Genomic DNA, 17,527 nt, shown 5'->3' on the forward strand with positions numbered 1-17,527 from the left:
TTGCCTTCTCCCGCGCTGCCGATGTTGTGGCACTACACTCCCCTCCCAGCGCTGCTCTGCGCGATGACTCTCCTGTGAACAGACATGGACAATGATCAGCTGCCTGTTTTGCCAACACAGATTCCTAACACACATTGGCATTTACCTAGACTGTTTGTGCATGGGGAGTGTGGCATGGCATGCAGGGTTTGGTGTTGGCAGCTGTGATGTATGTACCTATGACTACAACTACCATGATGCATTGCTGGGGACTACAGTCCTGTGTGCTGGATTGTGAGTGATTCACCCACATTGGGGAAGGGGCCTGGGAATGGGTGGGGTACATGTACATGCATCTTACCTTTCTTACTTGCAGCTCTGGCTGAGCTATCAGCATCCCCAATCCCATGTATGCTTTCATGCTCCATGGTTGATTCAACAAGCTGCTCCAGGTCGGTGAGGCTTGGGGCACGGCTCTTCCCCCCACCAGTTGCTGCTGATTCCTTCCTCTGGGTGGCTATTTTTTTCTTGGTGGTGATCCTCAGATCATACCACCTCTTCTTCATGTCGTCAATGTCTCTGTGGGTCACTCCTAGAGCATTGACCTTGCTCTGTATTGCCAGCCAGGTCGTCCGCTTTACAGACTCTGCAACATGCAGAGACTGTGTCCCAAACAGCTGGCTGTAGTGCTGTACAACCTCCTCCACCAGCACCTGGAGCTCTGTGGGGCTAAATTTCATCTTTCTCTTCCTGTCACCTCCATCCTTTGGTGCCTCCTGGGACTCCATGCTGTTTCCCTTGATCTCACTGCTGCCTGCTCCTCTGTCTCCCTTCCAGCTCTCTCTGCAGTTCTGTTGCTCTGCACCTGCATGGGCGTGGCCACCTCCAGGTACTGGGGTGTGGTACTTGCACCTGATTGGCTGATCTCTCAGGTGCCAGGATGTGGGGTGTGGTGGGTGTCCCTGATTGGTGCACAGGCTCACATGACATGTATTCGAAATTTCGAGATCGGAATTTACCAATTCGGTATTTACCGATTCGGTATTTACCGATTCGGTAAATTCCGATTCGTTGTCTCCCATTCATTCCTATGGGACTGGAAGGCCATAGGGTTGTATGGGTGTTACCGAGTCGGAATTTACCTATTCCGTAGATACCGATTCGGTATTTACCGGCTTTTAATACCGATTGATACCGAATCGGTATTTTTTACCGGACTTTTACCTACATTTGGGTTTCCGGTTCATAAATACCGATTCGGTATGAGTCGGTATTTATAAACCGGTAAAAAAAAATTACCTATATCGGGCCCTAGAGTCTTCCGAGGATCAGGTAGAGTCCTACCTAAGGAAAATAACGGTCCCTAGCCTAGAAGAAGAAGATAGGGAATTACTCAATGCAGAAGTAACAATCGAAGAGGTTAACGGCTCTGTTGAGGTTAAATAAAGGGAAGGCATCCAGCCCAGATGCCCTCCCGAATGAGTTGTACATTTACCTGAAGAACCTACTGGGCCCTATATTGAAACCCAAGAAAAAACTATATGAGATGTGAATCGTACAGACCCATTTCCCTCTTGAATAATGATTATAAAATGTATTCACAAATCTTAGCAACAAGACTGAGGCGGATGTCAAATACGCTTGACCACATTGATCATAAAGGTTTTATTAAGGGCAGGCAATTACATGAATTAACACAGGAACCGATAGAAACAATTGTTATAGCCACGCAAGAGAACACCCCCCTTGCAATTCTCACTTTGATACCGCTAAGGCCTTCCACTGAGTGAACTGGGTCTTCCTTTGTAAGGTAATTAGCAAATACAATCAAGGTGACACATTTCTGAAGGCAATTATGAATATCTATGAGTCTCCAGTGGCAAAAATACTTGTAAATGGAACCCTGATCAAAGAAATCAGGATTGAAAGAGGCACGCATCAAGGATGCCCACTTTCTCCATCTTTATTCAATTTATATATTGAGCCATTGGCCTACTCCATAAGAACATCACAGGGAGTTGTTCCATTTAGTTTTCAAGGATTTGAGAAAAAAGTGGCGTTATACGCAGATGACCTGATGGTGTTTACAAACAACCTCACAATACCTTTATTACCGAATATTACTAAACTATTAGATGACTCTGGGCAAGTCTCGGGGTACCAAGTTAACCACCTAAAAACTGAAATCATTGAATGGGACTGCCCACTCCCACACCCCTCAACAAAAACAGAATTAGATATCTAGGAATAGAGATCTTACAGGATACTGACGAGATTGCACAAACAAATTTTGACAGAAAGGTGAAAGATATGTTGAAATGGGCATTCTAGAAAGTGGCCCATTCTTCCCCAGGGAGGCTGGATTCCAGGCGAGGCTGCAAGGGATTTCTTAAGGTGTTCACTGTTCTATAGAATGTGTTGGAGTTATGTTGCTTGATGTCCCCGCTTAATTTGGTCTCAAAGGCCTCTGTGTTTAGCCTATTTGCACTCCAGGCTGCCCATTTTATCTCCTGTTTTGTGTGCCTCAGTCCCGCTATGAGGATTTCATTGTGTGGAGAGTGACGTACTGCTTGCAAAGCCTTATTGACTTTCCATTTCAATAGTTTCATTGCCCTGCTCTTGTGCTGATTTCGGCCTTTCAGTGTGTGATCTGCTGAAAGGGCCCTTTTGGGTTGACTCTTAAGACATGTTTGTTGGGAAAATAGTCTGTTAATGCTTCCCAGTTTTCCCTTTCAGAATTCCTGTTGCTCCAGGTGTTTCATAGGTGGTGTTCGGCTCTTTGCACCAGTAACTCAATTGTGGCTGAAGACCACTTTACTCTCTTTAAGAGAGAGTTGATCCAAGTGTGATGTGTGTTATTTTGTCCAGATCAGTTTTTTATTTAGTATTCTGGTATTTTTAGTGGTCCAGCATTTATAATGCAAAACAAACTACAAGTACCAGAATTAAATAAAAAAACATGGCTGGATCGAAAACTTGCCTGACCTGCATGAGTCAACTTGACAACTCCTCCTTGTAACTCTGGACAAGCCTTTTCCACTGAATCCAGCCCGTCCCATATTGCTGAACAGTGAGCGGGAGGCTCACTGGAAATCAGCCTTTTGCAGATGAGCCAGCTGCTATTTATGCATCATGGGGTGGCAGGACCTAGGAGAGGGCTTGAGTACTACTGGTGACACTACTGTTTTGACTGGGTAGTAGTCCAATTTGTTTTTTAATTAAAGCAGTGTTTCTTTCAAGTAAAATGTATGAATGCCTGAGCCCTGTACAGAGCAATAATGACTGCACACACTTCAATGAATCGTGGCTCTCTCCAATTGGTTCAGGGATGAGCCCTGACAAACCCCTGCTCAAGTTATGCTCGGGTCCATACCCTCAACTACCTTAAATTATTGCCTGATTCATATCTTCAAGTTAAATCTAGAACATCTGTTAGAAAATAGAGCATAGCATGGTGGAATATTGTTTGTCATTATCATAGGTTAGAAGTTTCTTTTTCTTCTTTGTGTATACTGCACGTTAATAGGGACTTATACTGGATGTCACTAACAAATTATTTGAGTTTTTTTGCTAATAAACATGCAACTCTTACTCGTTTTCAAAATTTTAAACCTTCGTAAGTTGTACTTTTCTCAGCTTTTTGCAATATACCGAATTTGTATTATATTACTAGTTGTATTTTTTTATTTATTATATCTTTTTTTCATATTTCAATACATGCTACTTTTCAATATTCAATTGTATATTGACATTGCTCCGTTCACTCCTTTTTGTACCTTTCCCTATTTCCTTTAGATTATATTAAGGTATAAACAGCTTTTTTGTATTCCATGTTTGTAAATATGCATATTTTATTCGTCTTATATTCTTCTTGTTAGATCTATTTATTATCATGCATTTTTGAAAGGGTAAAGAACATAACGACCGACCAAGGTCTAGCACAGCCAGAAAAACAAGTACCATCAATAGTTATAGTTATGGTACGACATACTTCCCGCACCCGTCGTCCTGAGGTGCAATTCAGATCCAAATGTTCATAAAAAAGTGGAAGGCGCACACTTTGCAATCAAACAAAAGTCCATTCAATTCAGGAATAAATATTTTCTTTATTTTGATAATCTCTACCAGAAACTATACACAGCCAACACGTTTCGCTCCTTATTGGAACTTCGTCAGGGCTCTAAGTTCATATATACCGATATGGTGTAGAAGCGTAGTTCAGTTCAAATTGATAGAGAGAACACCATATGCTGATATTGGTACAATATAGGACTCAAAAGCTGTATGCGCCAAAGTAGCATCAGAAATCTGATCCAGGTAAATAACACGGACACCATTGGCGATAGGGTTCAACAATAAATGACAAACTCCCAAGGAAGTATATCCGTACACATCTAAAGTCGAAAGAGTAGGAGTACCTATGTGCCTCCTTTGGGAAGGTCATTAAAGCTATGCCGAGCAGAGAACAGCCTATTAGGTTCAAACTCTGACATTTTTTAATTTAATAATGCTGATTAAACTTTCAAAAAGAAAATAGAGCATAGGAGCAGATGGGTGTCGTTTTTGCATTTAAACCTCCTCTCCCCACAGACGTTTACCCAAGTGCACATGAAATATAAGGCCATAACATGTGGAACGTGCTTACAAATATCCACCTAAAATTAATTAGAGCCAAAAGCACAAAAGTGCAAATCTGACCTTGGGTGCACAGAACTCCTCCGAGTAGTCCAGAGGAAGTTGTTTAGTTAGGTTTTAGGTACAGGTTTTGTTCTCCAGTGTCCGTCCAGCAGTGGATTTGTCTCCCCTCAGATTCGTTTTCACTTCTTGAAAAACTCATGGCGTTTGTGAAAGCGTTGACTGCATTTATTTCTCTATGTGTTACTTTTCACCGCATCCCTACAATGTGATATTGTTTCTGTATGACACATAAAAACAAGAGGCAGGAGAATTCGTTGTGTGACCTTGCATGCTTACAAGTTAGAAGATTGTAAAAGAATGTTCTAGTTGCGCTGCTGCTATAAAGGAAAATTTTCTGGGTGGGATTGGTCTGCTGGTGTTTGACGTTGTTTGTTGATATAGCTCTGACCTTTGTTTGTTGCTACAGCTGAACAGGTGCAAGAGGGGATCGCAGCCAAATTCCTCTTCTCCAACAAGCCTGAACAAGGGACAGAGTGACACCGCTCAAGTACCTGGCCTCTGTTCGGTGGCTGACAGCCAACAAAGTCTTTGACAGAACACTTGGAGGACAATCTGTGGTGAAGCACACACTTCAGAGGTAGGTGTTGTTTTTTTCTCTGTGCCATAGTTGCTGCTTGCTGAAGTAATCACCTCGAGACAGTTTGCATTCCTTTCTTTCCTCATCTGACTTGTCCATCTTTTGTGGTGGCTACTGCTGTCACGCTGTGTGGACCTCTTGGTGGCTCCAGTGCATAAGCCCTGGGAAATGAATGGTGGCACAAGCTGTAAAAGTGCTGTCTCCCTCTCTTACCCAGCTCTCTTTGTGCCAAAAGACAATATACCTGCTGTATTATCAACGTTCGTATTGCTAATGTTTAAAAGTTTGTTGACATGTTTTAGGGGTTCACGTGGGGGGGGGGGGGGGGGTCCAGGAGTCGAGCTTCGAACCTTTCTTTCAGTCTCCTTAAAGTCCGATGCTCTAACACCTTGAAAGAGCACAGCGTCGCTGCTCTTTTAATATTTTCGGTGTGTTTTTCGTGTTTACTGTATTGTACCCATCTGAGCAGAATCTGGAAACCTGAAGCGAGGTGGAATGTAGAATGTGCATGTCACGCTAACTAGGCCTTCGTTTTACACATGGCCTAACACGAAAGTGCCCTGACTCACATGACGAGGTCGTACATTTATCACCAATGGCTCAGTTCCCTTTCAGAGGCTTGGGTATATGAAATGTAAGTGCCTGGGTGTAAGCAATGCTTGTTACAAGGTAGGGACCTAGGCGAGTGTCAGTCTGGTTTGGCAGTTAAGTAAAGCTAGGCAGGGGAACCAAGTGATTTTTGGCAGTTAGCCGGAGAGGTGTTTCGGTTCACGATGTTCACAAGTGCCTTGTATGCTGTACAATTTATATACCATGGCAGGAACATGCTGTTTGTGTGCTTCATATTTATTGATTGAAGTCCGATTGCACCCCTGGCCAAAATTCCTTTAAATAAATCTGAATATCTGCGCTCACTAGGGCTTTCTTGCAGAACACGGTGGTGAGTCCACTGACATGTTCTCCCTCACCTGCAGCCTCTTCAGTGTGCTATGTACGCGGCGGGTTTGTGGCCGGAGGAAGAGCTGGTATGCGAGTGGTCAGCATGTGCTGACTGGTGAATGCAGCAGCAATGCCCAAGTTAAGTGGGAGGTCGGTAGAGGTAAAGTTTATTAGGGTGCAGTGACTGCACAAGGCCGTATGTTGTTTCAGTGTGTGGCAACTCCACCAGTAGAAACGATAACATGGGAAGTCTTGACTGTCACATGCAGCCATTTTTTACACAGAGTACTACTACTTGAAATGCATTCATATTTTCTGCACTTTTTTTTGTAAATGGTGTTTCTTGCATGAAAAAGGAAATTAATTTAAGGAATTAGTGTCATCATATTGATGTACAGCACTGCACAGTCAATGAAAGTATTTATTGTATAGTTAAAAAAATTATGAGTGTATCAGTGTGTTTAAAAGTTAATATGGGCAAATGATAACATCAGCATACGCATAGATCGTCCACTATAGCTCATAAAAATTTGATATTTCTTAAATGATAAATAATTCAATCGTATTACTTTATTAAACTTTTTTTTTCAAAGCAAATAGAGGCAGCAAGGCTGATACACACTGCACCACCTAGACTAGTCACTAATACATATCTAAGCCTGTATTGCCCACCTCAAATGACCAGCTGCCACATGGTCATAAATATAATACAATCAAACAAAGTGATGAGAGGCAATACAGAAGAGTGATAAATGGAGTCAACAAAACAAAAATTCTCAAATCCTCTTCGTTTGTGCATTGCAATTCTGTTTATTCTCTGTATTCCTTGTATAAAACTGTATAGCCAATGCGTCTCACCCACAACGGGGCTTCCTCAGGGACGATCAGAAACCGTAAGCGTAATCCAATTAATTCACCTAGTGTAAAGGCAGTGGCAAATTTAATAATTAACTCTTTCTTCCCTCAACCAAGTACGAACCACTTACAATTTGTCGGCATCCAAGAAGAAACGTAAGGCACAATTTAAATCTCCGTTGGAATTTGAGCAATACGTTTGCAAGCAACTTGCAACTGGTCTTTGGATTTTGTGGAGTTTGGTACAAGGAATAGAGAGAATCAAAAGAATTGCAACGCAAAAATAAAGTGGATTTGAGAGTGTTTGTTTTGTTGACTCCATTTATACACTCATCTGTACTGCCTCTCATCACTTTGTTTTGATTGCTTTATTAATCTTCCTGCTTTCTCAAATTTGCTTGAAAATGCACCATTTGTCTTTTGCAAAATTTTCCATGGTGGGGGGGACCACGCCAAACCCCCGAGGGCTGTTCGGGGGCACCCCTATGCTCGCTCACCGCAGTGCAGTATGACAATAATTTTACGCCCCACCACTTTCAAATGTCACCAGGTGCCACTGGATTCCACTGATGGCACCATTTGAAGGTGATCTCAGTGTGTGATTTTTCTAGGTTTTTGAGAGATCTGTGAGGTGATGGAATGGACTATTGACATAGTTTCTTCTATGTTCATTTTGTGTTCTTGGTTGACAAGTGTTTGCATCTTTATTTGCAGTATGGAGAGCACAGTCCACTTATTGCGCCTGAAGCTGGTGCCAGTGCAGGGGGTGCCTATGCCTAAATTTGTAGCAGACAACTGGCCCGAGATAGAAGCAACTCAAGCCAGGCCTGATGACCTGATCATTGCCACCTACCCCAAAGCAGGTGAGTCTCTCTTGGGTCTCAAAGCCTGAGAGGAGGGCAGCATTGATCTCCTATTTCATAGCATGCAAGATTTACTTGTGCCCTTAAAGCTCACAAAGTTATGCAATAAATGCTGCAGTGAGTCAAAACACATTATTCTAGCTCCCAAAGCAGGACACACCTGATAAATTCCAAAAGCACTAACTCTAGTATACAGAGGTACCGGTTAGCTATCCCATGGGTCATTCCTAGCCCTTACTGATCTGAAACACAACCCATTAGAAGTGAGTCCTGATGAAGGTATTTTTTTTATTCCTAAGGGACTACCTGGATCAGTGAAATTGTGGACATGATCTACAACAATGGTGATACTGAAAAATGCAAACGCAACTCTATCCATGTCCGTGTGGCCTTTATTGAATCCACCTTTCCGGGACTCCCAACAGGTGAGGTTGCACGCGTATAGATCAGCTGGCGGAAGATAGATGGCGGGGGAATTCGGAAGACCCACAGCTTCAAAGAGAGGGCAAAGGATGAGGTGAGGGAGTGTCCCAGATAACAAGCTGTGAGGAAGCACTGGTTTTACATTACTTAAAGGGTAGTGGGTCGAACAGATTGACAGCATTTTGCAATTTATTATGCCCCACTATCTGTTTCTATACAGCGTCCTCGCTTATTCTAGCTGTTAGTCAGGGATTTACTTGTGCATCTGGATGTGACTTCTCCACAGCTCTTAAAACGGGCATACTGAAGCTGGGCTTGCGGCGGAGATAAACTGTGGAGCATCAGATGGTCAGTGTGCATTGCACTTAGGGGTGCCTACGCACATGACTGACAATGGCAGGCCTAAATAAAATTAAACTCGGTACAGCTCTGGGATACCATCCTTGCCTTCACATTTACAGACTCTTAAAAAAAAAACTTTAGGATGACGTGGAGGTTAATGACAGGATTAGCGACATTGCCAGTGAATCCATGATACTTTTTTAATTCAAGAATTTCAGCACTGACGTTTTCTTACGTGACCAACTTTTTATTTTAGGGGTGCAGCAATTGAATGTTATGAAACCCCCACGCCTGGGGAAGACTCACCTTCCAGCCCAGCTCATGCCAAAATCCTTCTGGGACAAAAAGAGCAAGGTAACCCATGCCAGGGGTCAACGGTAAAGTGATGAAGTAAGAGGCAACAAGATGGGGTCACTGCTGGTCAAGAGAGCAACATGGAATGGCAGCGACTTAGCTATTAGCATCACTTACAGTAAAAGAGCTGCAATAGAGCGGGAAAACAAGGGGGCATTTAGTGTGTTCGAGATGGGACTGGCCTACCTGGATGGACCTAGGTGATATTTATGTGTAGTAAAATAGGCTGGTGTGATATGTCTAGTGTTCTTATCTGTACAAAACTGTGCAGACTGGTCAGTTATAAAAAAAGAAAAGTTTGGCAGACTGAGTTGCGGTCTTGTAGCCTGATGTGCAAATAATTGGGTAGAATGAACGGTCCTGGATATTTTATCTCCTACATAATGGGCAGATGTAATGGCCTTTTCATGGGTGACTGAATTCATTATTTTCCTTCTCATTGGAAAATGGACAAAGTGCAAGTGCCCTGTGGCGACTAATATTTGTAAGAAATAAAGAAAGTATTCGGCATATCATTTTCTATATGTAGGGGTTGGTCACATGCCAATAGATAGTATTTATGTGCAAGCTGTTCGTGCCCCTCTCATCTACTAAAGGAGAATGACTAGGGGGCTGGAATTTCTTATTGATGAAAATTGGGAGACCTGATTTGTCTAGTAATTTTGCAAACAAGAACAATTTTATTTATGAGCATGAAAAGGAAATCCACGCATCAGTATGAAAGGTTTCACGTAGCTGTAGTGATTGTAGTACATAAATACAAAAATAAAAATTTGGGGAGGAGCTTGCCCGTTGCAGCTCAAGCTTTGTTTCAGCAGGGTGGCTCCATACCGGCTTCTGCTCCACGTGCTCCTTGATTAAAGAGATTATCTCTGTGCAGTGAGCTGCCAGCCCTACCACAAGTAACCCTTCCCCGCAGGGTGGAGGTAACAGCATATCCTGAATCTGGGCCGCTCATGGTTCGTATATAATTAAGCTTACAAAAACAGCCAGTACAGCTAAATCATAAGCTTGAATAAAGTTCCCCAATTTTTGTTTCAAAGTGTCTAAATGTTGACACAGATGCTAACAGTAACCCAGCGGGCCCTGAGCCTCTCTGGTCTGAGAGTCCATTAACCTGTCAAGGTACCTCACAGAATCTGCTGACCATCAGCTCGCCTCTAAGCGCTAATTACAGGGGACTTTGACTTATTTGACTCACCTGCGGTAGAGCTGAGGCTGAAATGCACACCCACAATCAGCTCTGGTAAAGAGATTTGCAGACAAAGGGCTGAAATAACGTGAAGGTTCTTTTCCTTGAAAGTAAGTTAATTATCTCTGGCAGTAAAAAAAAAAATAGCAGAGCTAATGGGTTTGGTATTTGTAAGGTATATGCACACAGTGCAAACGTCAAAGCTATTGGGTTTGCCAATGATTGTGGACGGAGCAGCTATGTGGAGCAAGCACAGAAAACGGACGTGCGGATCTAAATTAACTTCAGTTTGCCCACAACTTGTGCCTAGCTTTGTAGGCGTATTTAAATCAACTTCATTTTGCTTAAAGCTTGTGCCTCACACTGCATGCATGTTTGAATGAACTTCATTTTGCTAACTGTTGTTGCCTCACATTGCCTCAAAGTATTTGAATCAACATTGCTGGAGGTGGCCTTCTCTGAATGGTCACCCCAGACCTTTTGTTTTTATCCCTCCTGATTTGCTGAAATTATTTTTGTTGGCATTAGATCCTTGTGCACTTAAACACTGCTAATCAGTGCTAACGTGCTTGTGCTCTCTCATTTCAGTCAGTCAAAGTTCTTTATTTCGGTAACATACCATAAAAAGGCCATACGTACACAGTAACACATCACAATTTTAAAAAGAAACAATTAAAACCTTGTGTTAAAAATCTCAGACAAACAGTTCCTACCATTATTAAAAACTTCAAGTAAATACACCAAAGTGTCAATATATAAAATGGCTAAAAATGTATAGAAAGAAGAAAAAGAATATAAAACCTCCTAGAAAGTAACCCTTAATGCAAGGAATGGGCTTCCTGTTTTAGTATTGCGCATCTTGTGTACCACATAGATTGAAGAAATCTAGCTGTTGCAAACACTATCAAAGGGGAAGTATCGTATTTAAGGATCCTGAAGACCTCCCTAAAGTCCCTAAAGCCCCTAGCCCTACAAAGCTGCAGAATCCATTTCTCTCTTGCCCTAGCGTAAGTGGGACAGAAGAGCAAAACATGCAGATCTGTCTCACTATCGCTCGAACACCCCGGGCATGTACTTGCCGTTGGGGAAGCGTTCCGCCATTTGTACGTTACCGCCCTCAATTGCAATGCACAGTGTCTAAATTGGATATAAAGTTTTTTAGCCAAGGAGGGCTGGATATCATCCAAAAAAACTTCAAAGCGGGGATAACCCTTAATGTTAAAAAAAGTGTCCGTTAGCCTACCCGTCAATGGATTACTTGTTATGGATTCCATGCGATACCTTCTTAGAGCTACATTCAGTAGTTTTTTTGAAAGCAGAGGACAGGAGTCCTGGGGAGACAACCACATGTCTCCTCTACCTAAAGCGTGGCAGAGGTGCATGATATAGTTCAACCAGGGTATTTTCCCCCGGGTCCCCTTCTGCAAAATGTCTCTTAGGTCCTCTCTATAACTAGAAAGCTCAGGAGTCGCCCAAAGACGCCTCCAATACAGGAGAGGGCGGTTTGCTACGATCTCCTGGATTGGTACGAGACCCAGGTCCAACCGCAGCGGGATCAAGGGTGAGCTCATAGGCAGGCGGAGCAAACGCCTAATAAAGCTATTTTCCATGAGTGTCAAGGGGGCAGCTGATGTATGGCCCCATAGCTCAACGCCATAGAGTGCGCCTCCTCTTGCCTGGGCCTTGTAGATCTCAAGAGGCGGGCTAAGAAGTTTCGATGAGCTGTCATAAAAAACCTTTAAAATACCTCCCGATGATTGGGCCAACTTTAAATTGGCCCTAGCCTTATGGGACCCCCAGTCCATCTTGTCATTCAGTGTGACCCCCAAGTACTCAAAGGTGGACACACGGTCCAACACTATTCCATTCACATGCGGGCAGGGCAAATGGGCAATTTATAGGTATAGACCATAAACTTTGTTTTCGAGATGTTAATCTCCAAATGTCTCAGATGGCAAAAGGAACAAAATGCCTCTAGTGTTCGCTGTATACCCCCTGACGTTTTTGACACCAGGAGAGTATCATCAGCGAACATTAGGGCAGGTATCCATCTCCCAGCTAAACTGGGAGAGTCCAGATCTTTAGCACCCGAGAGATGGTCTATTAGCCCATTGAGAAAAAGGGAGAAGAGGGTGGGAGCCAGAACGCACCCCTGCCTTACTCTCCTTTCTACCGGGAAAGGGGCCGACAACTCCCCGCTCCTCCCATATCTCACCCTAGCATATGTGCCCTGATGCAATCGTTTAAATAGGTGGCACAAATAGGGGGGGCACCCATCGCCAGCAATAGAGCCCACAACTTGTCTCTGTGGACCAAGTCGAATGTGGACCGAAGGTCCACAAAAATCAAAAACAAACTACCTGCCCCAATAGTGACCGTCTTCCAGAAGACCAACTGTAATCTAAACAGTTGGTCTATGGTGGAAACTTTTGCTCGAAAGCCCGCCTGTAGGGAGGTTAGGATGTGGTGGTCATTCATCCAATTCTGCAACCTAGATAACAAAAGGCGGGCAAAAAGTTTCTGGAGGACATCGATCAAACTTATGGGGCGGTAGTTAGCCGGGTCAAGGGGGAGGCTTTCTTGTGGATGGGGATTATTTCAGCTCCCAGCCAGGTTTTGGGGATCTCCAAACCCTGAAGAATGGCGTTAAAATAGACGCAAATATAGGGGGCCCAGACCTTTTGTTCACTACGGTAGAGATCCCCAGGGATCCTGTCCAGGCCCGGGGCTTTTCCTAATTTCAAACTATCAAGGGCCACCCGCATTTCATGGACAGAGCAAGGTGGGCAGGCCAAGGCCGGGGCTTCCAGGAGAGCCAATTCTGTGTGACTGATTTGCATTACGGCCTCCTTGTGGTGGTCACTGTAGCCAGATGAATACAGGGGCTTAAAGTGATCTAACCACACGTCTTCACTTAGATTAGGGATGATGGCAGACTTCCCCTCGGCCGACCCGACTCTCACGAGATTCCAGAATGACCTGAAATCTCGGGCTCCCAATGCCACCCGGATACTATCCCACCTGGCGGCTTCCCACTCGGCCCTAGCCTCCTAATCAAAGTTTTGTACACCTCCCTCGCCATTCTAATGCTAGTAGTAGAGCCCGATTTGACCTCCCTGATCAAACGCCTCTCCGCGTAGCTACATGCTTTATTAAACCAGTGATCCCGCCTCTTTGTCCCGCCGCTCTTAGCACCCAAAGAATAGAAATGGCAGGCCAGGGAGCTGAAAAGGTTGTTATGTATGTCTTGCAGCCCCTGGGAGTGGCAAGGGAGAGGTTCCCAAGCTGTGCCTAGGAGGTTAGAGACCTCCGTGAGAGAGCTTACAACAAGTTGATACAATTCTGCCAGCCTCTCAGGTACCAGTGCAATCCTCTCCCATCTAACTCTTCTCCCTCCCGCTGCTATGACTAGATTGCAGTCAGTAGCCGTCTTCTCACATCCTTGTTCATGGCGGCTACCAAGGGGAGCTAGCAATTCTAATGACAGTAAGTTATGGTCGCTGTCAAACCTTGGAATCACCGAGAAGGTTCTGAGGCAAGCCCAAAACTCTACATTCACCAGTATGTAATCTATCATAGTGCTTCCCCCGATCTATTAAATGTGCTAGTCCCTGGAACATCTGAAACCAATCTACCATTGCACGCCCTTAGTGAATGTAGAAAAACCAACTTGTTAATCGCAAGGGCCAGTGGTAGTAGGCGCTTTTCAGGGTACATGATGCAGTCCGGAATGAACCAGCTTTCGTCCTCTTCTGAGGATACGGAAGAAATCCCCGGAAGAGGCTCAAAATGGCAGTTAAGATCTGCACCAATAATTTTATGGGCACCCGGGGGGAGGGATTGTAGAAGAGCCTCCAGTGTTTCCAGAATTGATAGGCCCAGCTGGAGCGGATGGGGGCGCAGATATACATTAAACACTGCCAGCACAGTCCCATTATTAAAATTTAGTAGGGCACAAAGAATGTCCGGGCAGTCAGAATCTACAACCTTTATCGTGCATCCCAGATGAACAGCCACCCAAATACATAGCCCCCCGAGGGTCTGCCCCTCAAGCCCTGGACAGCAGGGACGTGGAAGGACGCATATCCCTCCCGGTCCGGAGAAGACAGCATCCAGGTCTCTTGAAAGAGGCATAAGTCATAGGACCCCAACAGTTCTCCCCACTCTGGATTTAGCAGCTTTCTCTCAAGTCCTACCACATTCCACGAGCCTATAAGTGGAAAGTGGGATGAAGCATGGAGGCAGGGGGTCCGCCAGTAATGAAGGTTCACTAGGGGTGGAGGGTTTAGGATGTAAATAATTGCCCTCTTCAACCACAGAACTAACTGACCCATGGTTAGGAGAGGGCAAAGGAATAATAAAATGTATCCCTTCCAGGCCTGCTGACACACCAGAAGCACCCTTCGCCCTGCCAAGTGGGGCGAGTCCGGTCCTACGGGGGAACAAATTGGTAGTGGTCAGTCTATATTACTTAAGGCAGAGTATCTATTACCCACAGCAATGTTAAATTCGTAGTCGTAACCAGTAGGAGAGGGGCAAAATAAGTCAGACTCCCCTAAAGCTGGGGATTGTGAGTAGAAGTACCCCAGATGAACGGTATCAATAAAGTTCGCAAAAGAAAACCCTTGATAGTGTAATACATGTTCAACAGTAAATGTAAATGTAAATGTAGTTGAGCTTATATAGCGCACAGCTACCCGCAGTGGGTTTCCCGGCGCTTGCTTAGGGAACCCTTCCTGGTATTCCCCTGTGAGATAGCAGGGTATCCACAAGGTGAAAGTCAGGCATCCCACCGCGAGGGGCCGTTGTGGAGATTAAGCAAGCTATTGCCCAGAGTCTCAGAGTGTGAACCCGTGAGTCGAGGAGGCACCGGGGCGAGAATTATCAAGTCCGTGGAATTTTTAGCCCAAGACCTGCTGAGGCGGGAATTGAACCCTGGTCCAGGACCGATCTCAGCTTCCGGGTCTGCTGCCTCTAACCCCTGAGCCACACTTCTCCACAGTCCTTGGATCCCAAAAGTTCACAATCACGCAGTCACCACTAATGTCCTTAGGTCTCGTCCCCAACCAGCTTACTCTACGAGCAAACATAATTTCTCCCTGCCCTGCACCCATTAAAGGTCTATGCCTACTTAACCAGAAAATAACTTTGTTCTTCAATTCCGGAAAAGATTCTCTTGTATCGCAAGGGAGGGCAGGGACGCCAGTGAGCACCACCACGTAGGGTGAGGCTTCCGGAGGAAGCTTGTTAGGGGAGTATATTTAGAAGAGCCCAACATGTTGTTATTTCTGTGGATTTAGGAGGGATCGATACAGAGGTGGAGGGATTGGGGCAAGGACTGTTGCCCGAAGGCTGATCCCTCGCGGCCACATTGATGGGTCCTTTAGCCAGAGCCGAGATAGAAATCCCCGGCGCAGTGCCTGTTTGTGTTTTCCTTGGGCCTTTATTATTTATCAAAGAAACCAGTCTAACAATCTTAGAAGACAAAGATTTAAAATGGGTGTTGATGACCAGTTCATGTGGGCCTGAAGATCGGACAAAAGGTTAGTAGCCCACAGCGGGGGACCAGAGAAAACACGAGTACCGGGATTAGGGTCATAAGAGCCCTGCTTAGAAACTCCACAAGCAGGGGTAGGTACAGATGCCTTAGTGGGTTTCCCCTTCTTCTTAGATGTTTTGGGTCTAGCACCGCCCACATGCTCCTGAGGAGGAACCTGGGTGGGAGAAGGGGAAGATCGTGATTGTGCACACTCAACAAAATCTAAGTCAGATGCGATCTGAACACCAGGTAGATCTGAGAATGAGGGCATAAGGGAGGTCATAAAATCTGTAGGAAAAGCTGTGGCTACAGAGCAGTCCTCCAAAAGAGTGGAGGAGGGCATAGCAGTGGTAATCGAAAGACGCCTTTCCGTGTTTTCTATGGCGTTAGCCACAACCCCTATGGTTTTCTGAAGCATTTTATCAATAGCCGTGAGGCTAGGTAGGGGTTGCGTAGACGCCGTTAATAGCCTGGTCGTAGGGCGATGCGGAGTTGGCTTGTCTCCCTTACCCATGCCGCTGCTCAGAACCACTACAGCCAATTAAGGGATAAAATGAAATACCTAAAATACACGACTATACCAAGGCTACAACACAATAATATATGCCAAAATGGCCCAAAAATAATATTTAAGCTACAAGAGGTAATGTTAATCACTTTGACTGCAAAATGACAATTATTAAAATAAAACAAGGTACCGCTGTACAGTTCACCCAAAATGTCTTTTACGGAGCGGTTTAAAGGGGTGGCCCAGCCCGGCCTCCTTCGGCCCCGGACGGCCACAGATGGTCCCGCCCTTGTCCCGGGCCTCTCCCGGGACGCTCCCGCGCAGCGGAGTAGTGCGCACAATAAATAGTGACAGCAGCAGGGGCGGTGCTCGAGTCCCGCTGCAGGTGTGGGCTTCAGGGAGGATCCTGGGAGATGGAGTCCTGCGTGTAGGTAGCGCGCCTCTCACTCGCGCTTGTCCCCACGCTCCGTGACGATGTAGCAAGGTTGCCCTCGGTGCAGAAAACAGGTCCCAGAGGCAGAAAAGCACTTTCCTTGAACGGCAGTCACACTACACCTAACGCTGCAGCACCTGCGTAGCGGGTGCGGTGAGTTGTTTTAAAGCACCAGCAGGGGGGCGGTGCTCGAGCCCCGCTGCAGGTGTGGCCTTCAGGGAGGATCCTGGGAGATGGAGTCCGGTGTGTAGGTAGCGCGCCTCTCACTCGAGCTTGTCCCCACGCTCCATGACGATGTAGCAAGGTTGCCCTCGGTGCAGAAAACAGGTCCCAGAGGCAGAAAAGCACTTCCCTTGAACGGCACTCACACTACACCTAGCGCTGCGGCGAGGTGTTTTAAAGCGCCAGCAGGGGGGCAGTGCTCGAGCCCCGCTGCAGGTGTGGGCTTCAGGGAGGATCCTGGGAGATGGAGTCCTGCGTGTAGGTAGCACGCCTCTCACTCGCGCTTGTCCCCACGCTCCGTGACGATGTAGCAAGGTTGCCCTCGGTGCAGAAAACAGGTCCCAGAGTCAGAAAAGCACTTCCCTTGAACGGCAGTCACACTACACCTAGCGCTGCGGCACCCGGCGAGGTGTTTTAAAGCGCCAGCAGGGGGGCGGTGCTCGAGCCCCACTGCAGGTGTGGGCTTCAGGGAGGATCCTGGGAGATGGAGTCCCGCGTGTAGGTAGCGTGCCTCTCACTCGCGCTTGTCCCCACGCTCCGTGACGATGTAGCAAGGTTGCCCTCGGTGCAGAAAACAGGTCCCAGAGGCAGAAAAGCACTTCC

General features: G+C 45.6%; 1 protein-coding gene across 1 annotated transcript in view; it reads left to right on the forward strand.

Annotated features, from left to right (window-relative positions):
* The first annotated feature begins 5,087 nt into the window (after positions 1-5,087).
* LOC144755208 (sulfotransferase 1 family member D1-like) overlaps positions 5,088-17,527 on the forward strand; it is a 302,794-nt gene continuing 290,354 nt past the window's right edge. Inside the window, exons 1-4 of the mRNA XM_078643899.1 lie at positions 5,088-5,254; positions 7,763-7,911; positions 8,211-8,336; positions 8,933-9,030. Of these exons, the coding sequence (XP_078500025.1) occupies positions 7,764-7,911; positions 8,211-8,336; positions 8,933-9,030 (372 nt within the window). The 5' untranslated portion in view covers positions 5,088-5,254; position 7,763. The remainder of the gene's footprint in view (positions 5,255-7,762; positions 7,912-8,210; positions 8,337-8,932; positions 9,031-17,527) is intronic.

The sequence above is a fragment of the Lissotriton helveticus genome, chromosome 5_1, assembly GCF_964261635.1.
Source record: "Lissotriton helveticus chromosome 5_1, aLisHel1.1, whole genome shotgun sequence".
Taxonomy (NCBI): domain Eukaryota; kingdom Metazoa; phylum Chordata; class Amphibia; order Caudata; family Salamandridae; genus Lissotriton; species Lissotriton helveticus.